At 23.8% G+C, this 12385-nt stretch overlaps 1 protein-coding gene across 2 annotated transcripts in view; it reads right to left on the reverse strand.

The window, feature by feature from the left end:
* LOC129610630 (probable serine/threonine-protein kinase clkA) overlaps window positions 1-12385 on the reverse strand; it is a 122210-nt gene that overhangs the window by 14905 nt on the left and 94920 nt on the right. For both annotated transcript variants that reach the window (XM_055523259.1, XM_055523260.1), the window contains exon 3: window positions 10205-10345. In XM_055523259.1, coding sequence (XP_055379234.1) covers window positions 10205-10345 — 141 coding nt within the window. The remainder of the gene's footprint in view (window positions 1-10204; window positions 10346-12385) is intronic.

The raw sequence follows: 12385 nt of genomic DNA on the forward strand, positions 1-12385 counted from the left end.
GAAAAAGTCACATTTCGTTTTAAAACTAATATGTACAACAAAATCAGAGAATGTCAGCGAAAAAGCAGTAAACAAAAGCAAAAACGCAATGTCTCACAATTCTCTATAAATACATCTTTAGTTTTATATAGAAATGGTTATGAATTAGGAAAATAGTTTGATATTTTGGTGTTATGTGAAAGTTTTTTATAGTACCGATATTATAGGGTTTATGCGAAAAAAATTTCAACAAATTTCAATTGTGATTAGTTGTAAATCACCAAAGAGACATGGCGATTCTGGTTGATATTTCTAATCTTAATTTTTTTATTGCGTTTACCATCATAACTTTATTTAAATTGAATTAAGTAAGTCGTTCAAAATTTACCAGAATACAGATAAAATTATAAAAACATTTCAAATTCAAATCGATTTTTAAAAAAACTTTCGAACGTAGTTTGGAATTCAATTATTGAGATAACTCCTAACTTTTCAGTCAATTTTTTTTTTCGCCCATATCCTTCAACAAACCTCAAATTAGACCTTATACAAATTAATCAATTAAGTAGATATTAGAAGTTGAGACAAAATTTCCGAATATAAACGAATAAGAGGCAATTTTTTGATAGTACCCACAAAAATCAATTTCGATATAGACGACATCCAGAGAACTTAATTGTGACTCATAATGTGTATACAGAAAAGTTAAGATAACAAAGACATTATAAAAATTTATGGAAACTTTTAAAGATTTTAAGTATCTACACTTGATTTAGTTGCCAATTTAATCGATTTCTCAAATATAATTTTTTTCTTCTTTTATTAAGTTTTGAAAAATTTAAAGTTTTATTAACTTAAATTCAACTAATTAGAAAGTGAATATCTCAAACGTCACAATAAGAAATATTGAAAAAAAAACTTTAAAGAAGAAACTTTTCACTTCATCATTAACATTAAAAACTCATTTCAATTGAATTTATTGAAATGCAAATATTTATTTAAAGTTTGTATTTCAAATTAAAAATTTATGTAATAATTTTAAAATTTTCCTTTCTTTTCTTTTTTCAAATTAATTCAATAAAGTTTTATTTTGTTTTTTTTTTTTTTCTGTTTACTGTTTTCTTATAACGATTTTCAAGGATATTCACCTTAAACAAATATTTAAATATTTAATAAGGAACAAGTCAAGGTAATTCATCTTAAAATTGTGACGGAGAAGAGAACATGATTTTGTTATATAAGAATTTTATGTAAGTATGAAAGAAATAAAAAATATAATTTTATTTATTTTTTGTTTTATTCGCTTGTGTAATTTTTTTTTTTCTTATTTTAGAATTTTTTTCAATTTAAACTTTCCACTTATTTCTTTATATATTTTATATACAATCGACTACATATTTCAATTTCTCATCCTGCAAAGTTAATTTACATTATTGGAATTAAAAAAAAATTCAATTTTTGGAAAAAATTTTGAAAAATTATATGAAGTAATGCGATTTATCATTGTACTATTAATTTTAAATAATAAGAATTTTAAATATGAAAAGAAGGCCTTTATTAAAAATATTATAAACGTGGAATATGGAAGTCTCAAGAAGAGTATTACAATTAAGAGCTATTCTGAAACCTAGATTTGGTTAAATTTTGCTGAATTTTTAAGCAGTTTATAAAAGAAAGCCTCTATGTTATGAGAATATTTTAGAGATATTCCCGTAACATAGAGACTAGAGATATTCCCGTAACAAGCAGAACAAGTTTAAGTTATTATTTAAGTACGAGGTATGTTGTTTCACGAGTTCAAATTATTTTTTCAACGAATTAAATCACTTTGTTTCCAAATTTCTTAGATTAAAATTTTTTTATTAAGAAATTTCCAAAACACTAATATGTAATACTCAAAATTTAAATAAAAAATTATTAGATAACGCTTAACCTTAAGAGGACCTCAATGTAAAAATTTATATCAACCATTTTATACCACAACTATAACGATATTAAACTAAATACAAAATATAATTTAAAAAAAAAAATTTTAAATTTAAATGGCATTAGAAAAAATAAAATAAAAAAAAAAGAGAAAATACCAGCGTCCATAAATACAATTGTTAAATTCACATCATTGCCTCAACATCATATTATCGAAAAACCATAAAAACCATTCTAAAAATTAAATGAAACAAAATTAAAAAGAAAAAAATAAACAAAAAAGAAAGGAAAAATCAAATAACGAGAAATTCCAAAAAAAAAAATAAATGAAAAAATCAATTTCAGTAATGAGCTCTATCGGATCCCAAAAATTTTAAAATTAAAAAGTTCACAGAATGTAATTTTAACTAAAACTTCCAAATTAGCATTATAAAATGCCGAAATTTTGAGTATTTTCAAATATATTGAATCACCAATATTATCAGCCATATTCTGTTAGTCGCATCTCTTGATGTGATGAATTTTTATTTAAAAGTCTTGTAAGTTTTTGAAAAAAATCAATTTCAAAAATCGAAATTCTATGGTATCACCTCAAATGTTACGACTAACAGCCATATTCAGTATATAAATAACATATTCGACTTCATTTTCAAAATTTAACTAACCGCAATCCCAAAAGGTTTTTCGATTTCAGAATCATTTCGAATAAAAAATATCGTTTTCGAGAATACAACAGCACAATATTAGTCAAAAGGAAACTGTAGAGACACGACTTGTAGTTTTCTCGATGCTTATTAAAAACGTTACTAAAAATTCTTTATAACTTTTGGAAACCAAGTCACAAGAAGATCGACATAGAAATGAATTTACAAATTTTGATGTAAGAAAATAAAATATTTGTATGGAATAATGTAAGTAGTTTTTTGTTCACTGTATATGTGTAGTTGAATGTGGGAGCACCAATCAAATTTTCTGTTTTGTTTATCTAGAAAAAAAAAAACAAAGAAACATTTTTATTTTCGTTCTCTTTCACAATAGCTGACCAAAACAAAATGTATCACTTCTCTTTTCTATATAAAAATGCCTTACAATTTTTTTTTTTTATAGAATTTTTTGTTTCTTTAAAAGGTTATTATTGTGATTTAACACAAGATATAGAAGAATCCTTTTGGCTAGGTTTGACTTTTATAGCTCCTTGAGGCAATATCAATTCATATAAAAGCTTTTCCACTTTCTTTATATACAAGATATAACATTTGATTTTGGTTTATTTTTTAATTTTATTTTCTTTTTTTATTTCCTATTTCCCTTTTATATTTTTCTTTGCTTTTTGCTTTTTGGTATATTTTGTACTCCTCAAAAGAATATTTGGTTTTCTATACTTTTTTTTTTGTTGAAAAATAAAACTACCAGATAACAAGATTAGAATTGTAAAATGAAAAAAAAAAATAACATTTTTAAATACATTTTAAGGAACATATCCTAGAGTGACCAGAGGATAATGTTGAACTGTTTATTTTATAAAATTTTAAACCTTATCTTATACTTTTTAATTAGGCAAATATTATTCAAAAATAGTTTGAATTCGATGTTGACTCTTATAAATTTAGTAAATATTTAAATTTTGAAAATAGTAAGGATAAATTTAAAAAAAATTTTTTGGAATTTCAATTTACATTTTAAGGGTCCAGGCTTTCTGGATATTTGAATATACCGAACATTCAATATTCATATTGTTGCATTCTTCGAAGCGGGGTTTATTTAAAAATTGATAGTCATTTTTGGTTACAAGCTATAGGATATACAGCTATAGTGAATGAACAGTTAGATTGATGTTTAGCAAAAATTATTAATTTGGAATAAAACCATCATAATTCTTAACACCTCCAAACAAATGATAATTAAATGAAAAATATAAGAACACTATCCTCCTAAATGAAGATAATGAAGAGAAAGAAAAAGGAACATCTAAGAAATAAAATTTTAGCTTTAGAAGAAAATTCCAAGCGACATGCTAGAAGATTTTATCAGGGAGTAAAATATCAAACTACCGCTTTTCAACCAAGACTGAATATCTGTAAAAATAAAGAAGGAGAAATATTAAAGGAAGAAGACAAAATATTAGAAAGATGGTATGAACATTTCCAGGAAACTTTGAATAAACCTGATACGGGAATACACAGTATGCCACTTTTGCAAACAGTAGAAAACACCATAAACCAACCAACAATGGAAGAAACTCAAATTGCAATTGAAAAGCTAAAAAATGGAAAGGCTAGCGGTGAAGATTCCATTATAGCGGAATTAATTAAATACGGAGGCAATAACTTACATTACAAGATTCATGATTTAATTATTAGCATATGGAATACTGAGATTATTCCTGAATCTTGGCTAAATAGTATAATTTTCCCGGTGCATAAAAAAGGAGACAAGAAAATTTGTAGCAACTATAGAGGCATATCCTTACTTAATGTATCCTACAAAATATTTACCAATATATTATATGACAGGATAAACGAAATAGCGGAAAAGGTTATAGGTGAATATCAATGTGGATTCAGAAGAGGTAAATCTACAATAGACCAATGTTTTGCATTAAGTCAAATCTTTGAAAAATCACAAGAGTATTCAAGAGATATTCACTGCCTATTCATAGACTTTGAACAGGCGTTTGACCGAATCAATAGGAAAAAAGTATTTTTAGTAATGCAAAGGCTAGGAGTACCAGAAAAACTTATAAGACTCGCATGCGCTACGTTACGAAATACAAAAGCGAAAGTACTTGTACAAGGAAAACTTACCAACTCGTTCAACGTTGATTCTGGTGTAAAACAGGGAGATGCATTATCTGCTTTGATATTTAATATGATGCTACATTATGCAATTAATGAAATTGATCCTGGAGCTACTATCTTCATTAAATCGTATCAGATATGTGCGTATGCGGATGATATTGTTATACTCTCGCGTAATGCTAATGTTTTGAAAGAAATTTTTACCAAACTCGCTGAAGCTACTGCAGGTGTTGGGCTACATATAAATGAAAAAAAGACTAAATACTTCATAAAAAGCAGAACGCCCAGAATAACACATAATCTTAGTATTGGAACTTACACTTTTGAAAGCGTTACTCAATTCAAATATTTGGGAGTAGTTTTCTCGAATTCAGAGGATTCATCAATCGCAATTAAAGAGCGAATTAGTGCTGCTAATAAGAGTTACTTCGCCCATGCAAAACTTTTGAAGTCCAAACTTTTAACGAGGTCTACGAAATTCAAAATATATAAAACACTTATAAGACCTATTCTTACTTACGGATGCGAAGTATGGAACCTAAAGGTTGCAGACTGCAAAATGCTATCAATTTTTGAAAGGAAAATACTAAGAAGATTATACGGACCAGTGAGAATGAATGGCAATATTTATAGAGCAAGATATAATCATGAACTTGAAGCATTAATACGAAATCGAACCATTATTCGATTTATAAAATCCAAACGAATAAGTTGGCTGGGCCACATGGTTCGTATGTCAGGCGAAACAACACAAAAAAGAATTTTCATGCATCGCGAGCAGGGGACGAGAGCGAGAGGAAGACCCAAAAGTAGATGGCTGGACATGGTTGAAGCGGATCTAAGTACCATGAATATTAGAAATTATAGCACGTTGGCTCAAGATCGAAGTGAATGGAAGAGAATAGCTGAGGAAGCTTTGGCTCACAGAGGGCTGTAAAATGCTAAGAAAGAAGAAGAAGATCCTCCTAAATGGTAATTTTGTTGCTAATTCTACATTTACCACTACTATTTAAATTATCTTATAAATACATTGTATATTGGCAATTCTCAAAATAGAGCAAAACATTGGATTATTCACAATTCACATTTACAAAACTAAATAAAATTATGTCGTGTACTTTTATTTTTGTTACACTTTTCTTTTCTACTTGTGTTTTCTATTTTAGTATTTTTAATTTTATATAGTATGACAAAAAAAAAAAAACATATGGATAAAATTATACAAGAACAAAAACTAAGTATAATAAGGTTATAATACTGATATTTTTTTTTTAGTTCTTTTTAGTTAGAAAATTGGCATTTTTAGCAAAAACATGCAGAATTTGCAATTTTCTCTTTATTCCCATTTTACTATATTTTGAATTGCTCAATTGTACAATACCAAGATAATGTTTTTTAATTTACATATACAGATATTTTTATATAAATATTCATATACATAAATATGTATACATATGCATAAATTTATATGTATAAATTTTTTAGAAACCTTATTTGTAAGTGTGTTTATTAAAATGATTCAAAAAATTATGAAGTCAATGTATGAAACTTTTTAAAATAATGAATTTTATAGTTGATTTCTATTCTGTATGCTATGAACACAGTAAATGTTATAGAAGTAAATATATACACTAAGTCCTCGAGATACGACATTTTTGGTTCCAGAAATTTATGTCGTAACTCGAATTGTCGTTTGAGGAGGAAAAAAAATGTATGGAAACAAAAAGTGAACTAGACAAACTGTTTTATAAAATAACTGATCTTGTTTTTTTTAAAAAAGGTAACAAAGTTTGAAAGAAACAACAAAATATAATAACAAAACCAAAAAAATTCAATTTTGTAACAAAAATAAATAAAATAAAATCTGATTAAGTTGATATTTTATCACTTCAATTCATAATCTTAACTACTAACTAGAATTTTTAACAAAAAAGAATTCATTATTGAAGTATGTGCTTTAGTTTTGCCTTATAACTAGATTCGGTATAGATTTTTATTCAAAAAACAGTAAAATCTGTCAAAAAAACAATTTTTTTTTTTAAATTTTCAATGTCGTATTAGGAACAAAGTCGTAAGCCGAATAAAAATGATCCAAATTTATATCATGTCGTAACTCGAAATGTCGTATTAGAAGATGTCGTATCTCGAGGACTTAGTGTACTTATATGTATGTTTTATTATTATATTCCCATATATACTCATATAGTGTTTGTACTTTTAAAATTTTAATGTATAAGTAGTTATTTTGGTACAAAAATAATAATATAATCTTGTAACAAAATTTAAAAAGCAAGAAAATTAATCCAATGAGAATTTAAAAATAAAAAAAAACATTCCAAGGACCTAATATATATTATTAAACAGAACATACACTGTTACTATATTTAAACTGATTGAAGAAATTTATATTTTAAGAATACATTGTTGTTTGACCAAATGTATTTGTTAAGTCTAAATTATGTCATTTTCAGTCTAGTTTATTTTAAAATTTTAAATATATAGTTGAAAATTTTGCACATTTGATTTACGGATGTTAACAAATCACTCTATATTTACGGCAATTATACAAATATTACAACAACAAATTAAGAATTCATAACAATTTTAAATTTATATCGTGCCAATTTTAATTCGGTTTTAAGATCTACAATGCTCAAATTTTCAAGCAACATTATTGTTATAGAGGAAAAAGATTCCAATTGTAAAATTAAATGAAGCATCAAAGATCAGTATCTAAAGAAGAGATGTAGCAATATGGTGTCCTTGAAAATTATATAAAAAAAAAACAATTCAAAATCCCTAAAAAAATAACTATTTGCCTTAAAACTAAAAATAAAAATTGCACAAATCTGTAAAATTTTTAAAACAAAAGTTGTTATGCGGCTTTATTACGTACTTCAAAATTTTAGTGTTATCAGTCATGTTAAGGATAAGAAACATGACAGATAAACAAATTTCATAAATTAAATCAATTTTTAATATACTCAAATATTTCTACGAAAAAAAAAAAACATTAACTAGATTAAAAAATAAAAAAAATTACAAGGCATTGCAAATGTAATCTACATTTATTTTACTTGCGTAATTTAAAATACCTGTTATCCATAAAAAAAAACCCAAATTTATAAACTAATCTTATGAAAATTTAATAAAATAAATGAATGTTTCATATTTGTATGTATGTGCTATACGATTTTAATTTAAATAGCCCTAACTCTAGCTGAACAATTTATTAAATATGAATAAGGAATTTTTTTAAACTGTATAAAATTTTAAACAAAATAGACCATATTATTTGATTTTTTATCATTTCTACTTTCTTGATTCTAATGTAATCCACTCAAGAATATTAAATTGATTATTGAATTAGAAAACTCAATCGAAGAAAAAAAAAACAGGAAATTGGTATTTTTTTTGCCGAGATAATTTTTTATTTATATAAGTACTTGTGAACAAAAATATATTGTTGTAATAATTGCAAAATGCTTTAATTTTTTAATATAAAAGAAATTAGATAATAGATTTTTTTGATATTGTTGAAAGATTTAAAAAAAACGCAGAACAATTGCAATTGTATCTTGTAATATAAGCATCCAACTCAGTTCAATACAAATTACATAGTGAGTATTCAATGAATTTGATTATTCAAGAAATTTGCATACTTATAGGACGCATGTAATTATTTTTTTAAATAAATAAATTTTAAATAAATTTTAATAAATTTTAAAATTTTCATTAAATTAATATTGTTATTGTACACATGGATAACATTTTTAATTTTACAGAATGATTTCATTTATACAGATGAATGAAAAGACCCTAGAAATTTTTATAATTATTCCAACAATATGAATAAATTAATTTATGAAAAAAAATTTTTTACATAACATCTAAAAATATTGTCAAATAACAAAAAAATTATCAAATCTAGTGAAATAATTCTAATATATGAGTGCCAAAAACATACATATATACCTACACATTCATACGTATAGATAGCTATATGGTAAGAAAAAATTCTAAGGACCATTATACTTAAGATGATATTGCGGAATGATTTTTTATGATATAAAAATGACATTCTGCAGATGTGCTTTCTTGTAATTATTTCTGAGTATCAACTTGATCCATTATTTTATTGTTCTTCCAAATATAAGTAAAAGAAAAAACGAAAAAATTTTAATTTTATATTGATTTTTTTCTCCTTTTCAAATTCAAAACGTTTTTATTTCAAAATTTTTATACACATTGCATACTTATATACATGCATATGTAAAATATAACAATTCAAAATGTGAAAAATATGAACATAACTGAAAAAAAAAAGACTTACCAAATAGAAAATGAATGATTTCGAAGAAATTATATGTGAAAATTTTATGGAGTTTTAAAACTCAAGGTAATTTCCAAAAAATATAAGTAACTGACCGACATATGCTTTGTCGGTCTAATTCTATTGTATACTCTCTGATAGCATGTATTTATTAATAAATCTTTGCAAGTTTTTAAAGAGTATTCCAATGTAATCGTTTTTTGCTTTATTCATTATACACAAATGTTTCATGCAGAGGGCACATGCAATGTACGTTCCTGATATTATGATCACATATACTTGTAAAACTGTGCGAATTCGTGTGAGTTTACTCAAAAAATGTAATCGAAAAAGTAAAAATTTTTTGTGCAAATTTTGTTAAGAATATTACAAACATATTTCCTTTTTCAATTGTTAACATTAAAAACGAGGTTTTAATACAAATTTCTGAATATCTGGTAATGATTTCGATTTTATTGAATGAATGACAATTGAAATTCTTTTTTCTACTTTATTGAAAGAAAAAATAACATTTCCATTCTAGTATTAAAATTGAAAAAAAAAATTGACATCATGTTTTTAATTTTATATTCAAATTTTTTTTTCAAAATTACAATAAAATTTATAAAACATGTGAATTCAAAAATTGAAATTTTTTCTTTTTTCAGACCAAAATTAGGTTTCTGCATATTTGTATGTATGTATCTTTATATATTTACTCATATAGTATACGTTTACATATTTGTTATATTCTTGTTATAAAATGGTAATAAAAATTTATTCATTGCTGTTAATTTTGCTTCAAATATGTCAACAAGCTTCAACTAATATCAACTAGAATTTTTTTATTGTTTTGCAAATTGTATATATATGTATGTAGAAGAATCCTTTACATAGAAAAAATTTAATATTTAAAAAACATAAATTTTAATGTTCTACCAATTTATAGCTTACATATTTATAATATAACAAATTTTGAACATTAATTAATCTCCTAACAATAAATATTTTTTAAACAAACTGATTACTTAAGAAAAACTTTTTTAAGTATACTATTAATCTATAAATCAATCAAATATGGTGAACCACGTTATAAGAATTAAAATTAATTAAATTTTTTATCTTTCTATACTATATTTGGACATACCCGAATTAATATTCTATAATATAAATTTCATAAAAAAATTACCTCTTGCTTTACATTCGGGCAATAATTCATCACTGCCATCATCACAATCTGGGCTACCATCGCATATAAATCTTATTGGAATACATAAACCATTACCACATTTAAAATCTTTATCTTCGCATTTATCTGATAAATCTTTAACTGTAAAAGAAAATAAATAAGAAAAAAATTGGTATTTTTAAAAAATTTAATTAAAATTTTACTCAAAGGTTACTGTGATTATATTTAAATAAATTAAATGTAGACATTTAAAAAGATGAATTTTATGAAAATGTCAAAATTTTTTCTTAAATGCAGAATCAAGTATACTGTGAACAAAATTCTCAGACAAAAAAAAAAAACAAAGAAATTTTAATAAAACTGCTGAACAGAAGAATGACATAATTTAAGGTACAAGTCTAGGCAGAAAATTTAAAAAAAAAAATTTGTCCTCGTACTGAACTTAAACCAGTGACCTACCGCTTTCTAAGTGGCTGGTATTTTATTAATTCGTTTCAAAAGTTAGTAAAATACATTAACAAAATTTTGTTGGATCAAAGTTGGAACTAATTTCGGAAAGAGTCAATTTAGCTCGGGTCGCTATTTTAGACAATACAAAAATTGCGCATTGCTTTAACTATAATTAGCAATGATTCCATACTATTCTATACAATAACATAATAGAAATTATAATTGTATAGTTTCGTAATATTTTCCAAAAGGTTTGCCCAACTTAATATGTCCTAAATAGCCGATTAAGACTTCCGATTTCTTTGAGAAAGTAAGCAATTTTTCATAATCAGTTCAATTTTTTATATTTTAAATATAAAATTAAAGAATTTTGTTTTAAAAAATAAATATGTAGTTGCAACTTAAGACTGAAAATAATAAATTGAATTTTCTTCAAAACTTTTAAATTAATTAATGTTTCAAATTGATTTTGATGAAATATTAAAACAATAACAAAATAAGAAAAGAGCAATCAAATTTTAAATGGAAACAGATTGTTTTATGACTAAATAATTAATTTTATTATAAAATTATTTATATATAGAAGTTTAACAAACCTGAATACAAAATAATACAAAACAAAAAAAAACACAAAACCCTTAAAAACCAAAATTCCATTTGTCAAGGATATCCAGTTAAAATAATTAATTTCAATACTCAAAATATAGGATTAAATACAAAATGTTCACATTAATCAATACAGAACACAAATACAATTATATATATTGAAAAGTGTTCGCAATTATGTTTTATTCATATATTATATACGTATACAAATATGAATACAATACATTATTATAGAATCAGATTTTGATATTAACTGCTCCAGTATATGTATACAATTGTTATAACAATAAATTATTGTTTCGATGAAATTTGAATGATCCATTTAAACTCAAAAACTATATTTTATATATGTACATAACATAGCTGATACATATACGAGTATACAAGTATAGCTGCTATTGTTCTCTAATAATCGTTTTTCTTTTCACTTTTTAAATAAAAATATTATCATTTAATATACTTATGTATTTCTTAATTTCATAAACAATAACAAAATAATAATAGAAAATAATAATCAAATTGAATAATTAATCATATAATATTCTTAAAATTTCTATATAAAACTGAAAACAAAGAACTAAATCACAATATAAATAAAAGGCAATTTTTTTTTTCCAAAATTTTTATCAATATTTATATAATAGTATCAATTAAATTATAATGATACTGAGGAGTCAAATACAAAATAAAAACTCATAATTGATAGCAATTTCTAATATGAAGAAGTAAAAAAGTCAATTATAAATAATTAAATAATAAAAAGTTATTTAGAAAAAATTATTAATAAAAGTTATCCAAAGTTATAAATTAATGCTCGTTTTCTCTACTTAAATAATTTCATAATTCAAAAAATTTATTTTAAGAAATAAATATAGAATTTACTAATTATTTTTTTAAGAATTTTTCTTAAAAACAAAAAAAAAGAACTCATATTTTATAGCATTTCCCAATAATATTAATAAATTGCTATAAATGATATAATAACTTTGATATAAAAATTGAGACAAAATAATTACAATCCATTAATTGCATATTTTTAGGAACAATTCAAATTTTTAAATTTTCAATATCAATTATAAAATAGAAAAGCAATTATAAATGAGAATCTAGATTAGAAAATCGATG

Source organism: Condylostylus longicornis, unplaced genomic scaffold, assembly GCF_029603195.1.
Source record: "Condylostylus longicornis isolate FDR11 unplaced genomic scaffold, ASM2960319v2 ptg000045l, whole genome shotgun sequence".
NCBI lineage: Eukaryota > Metazoa > Arthropoda > Insecta > Diptera > Dolichopodidae > Condylostylus > Condylostylus longicornis.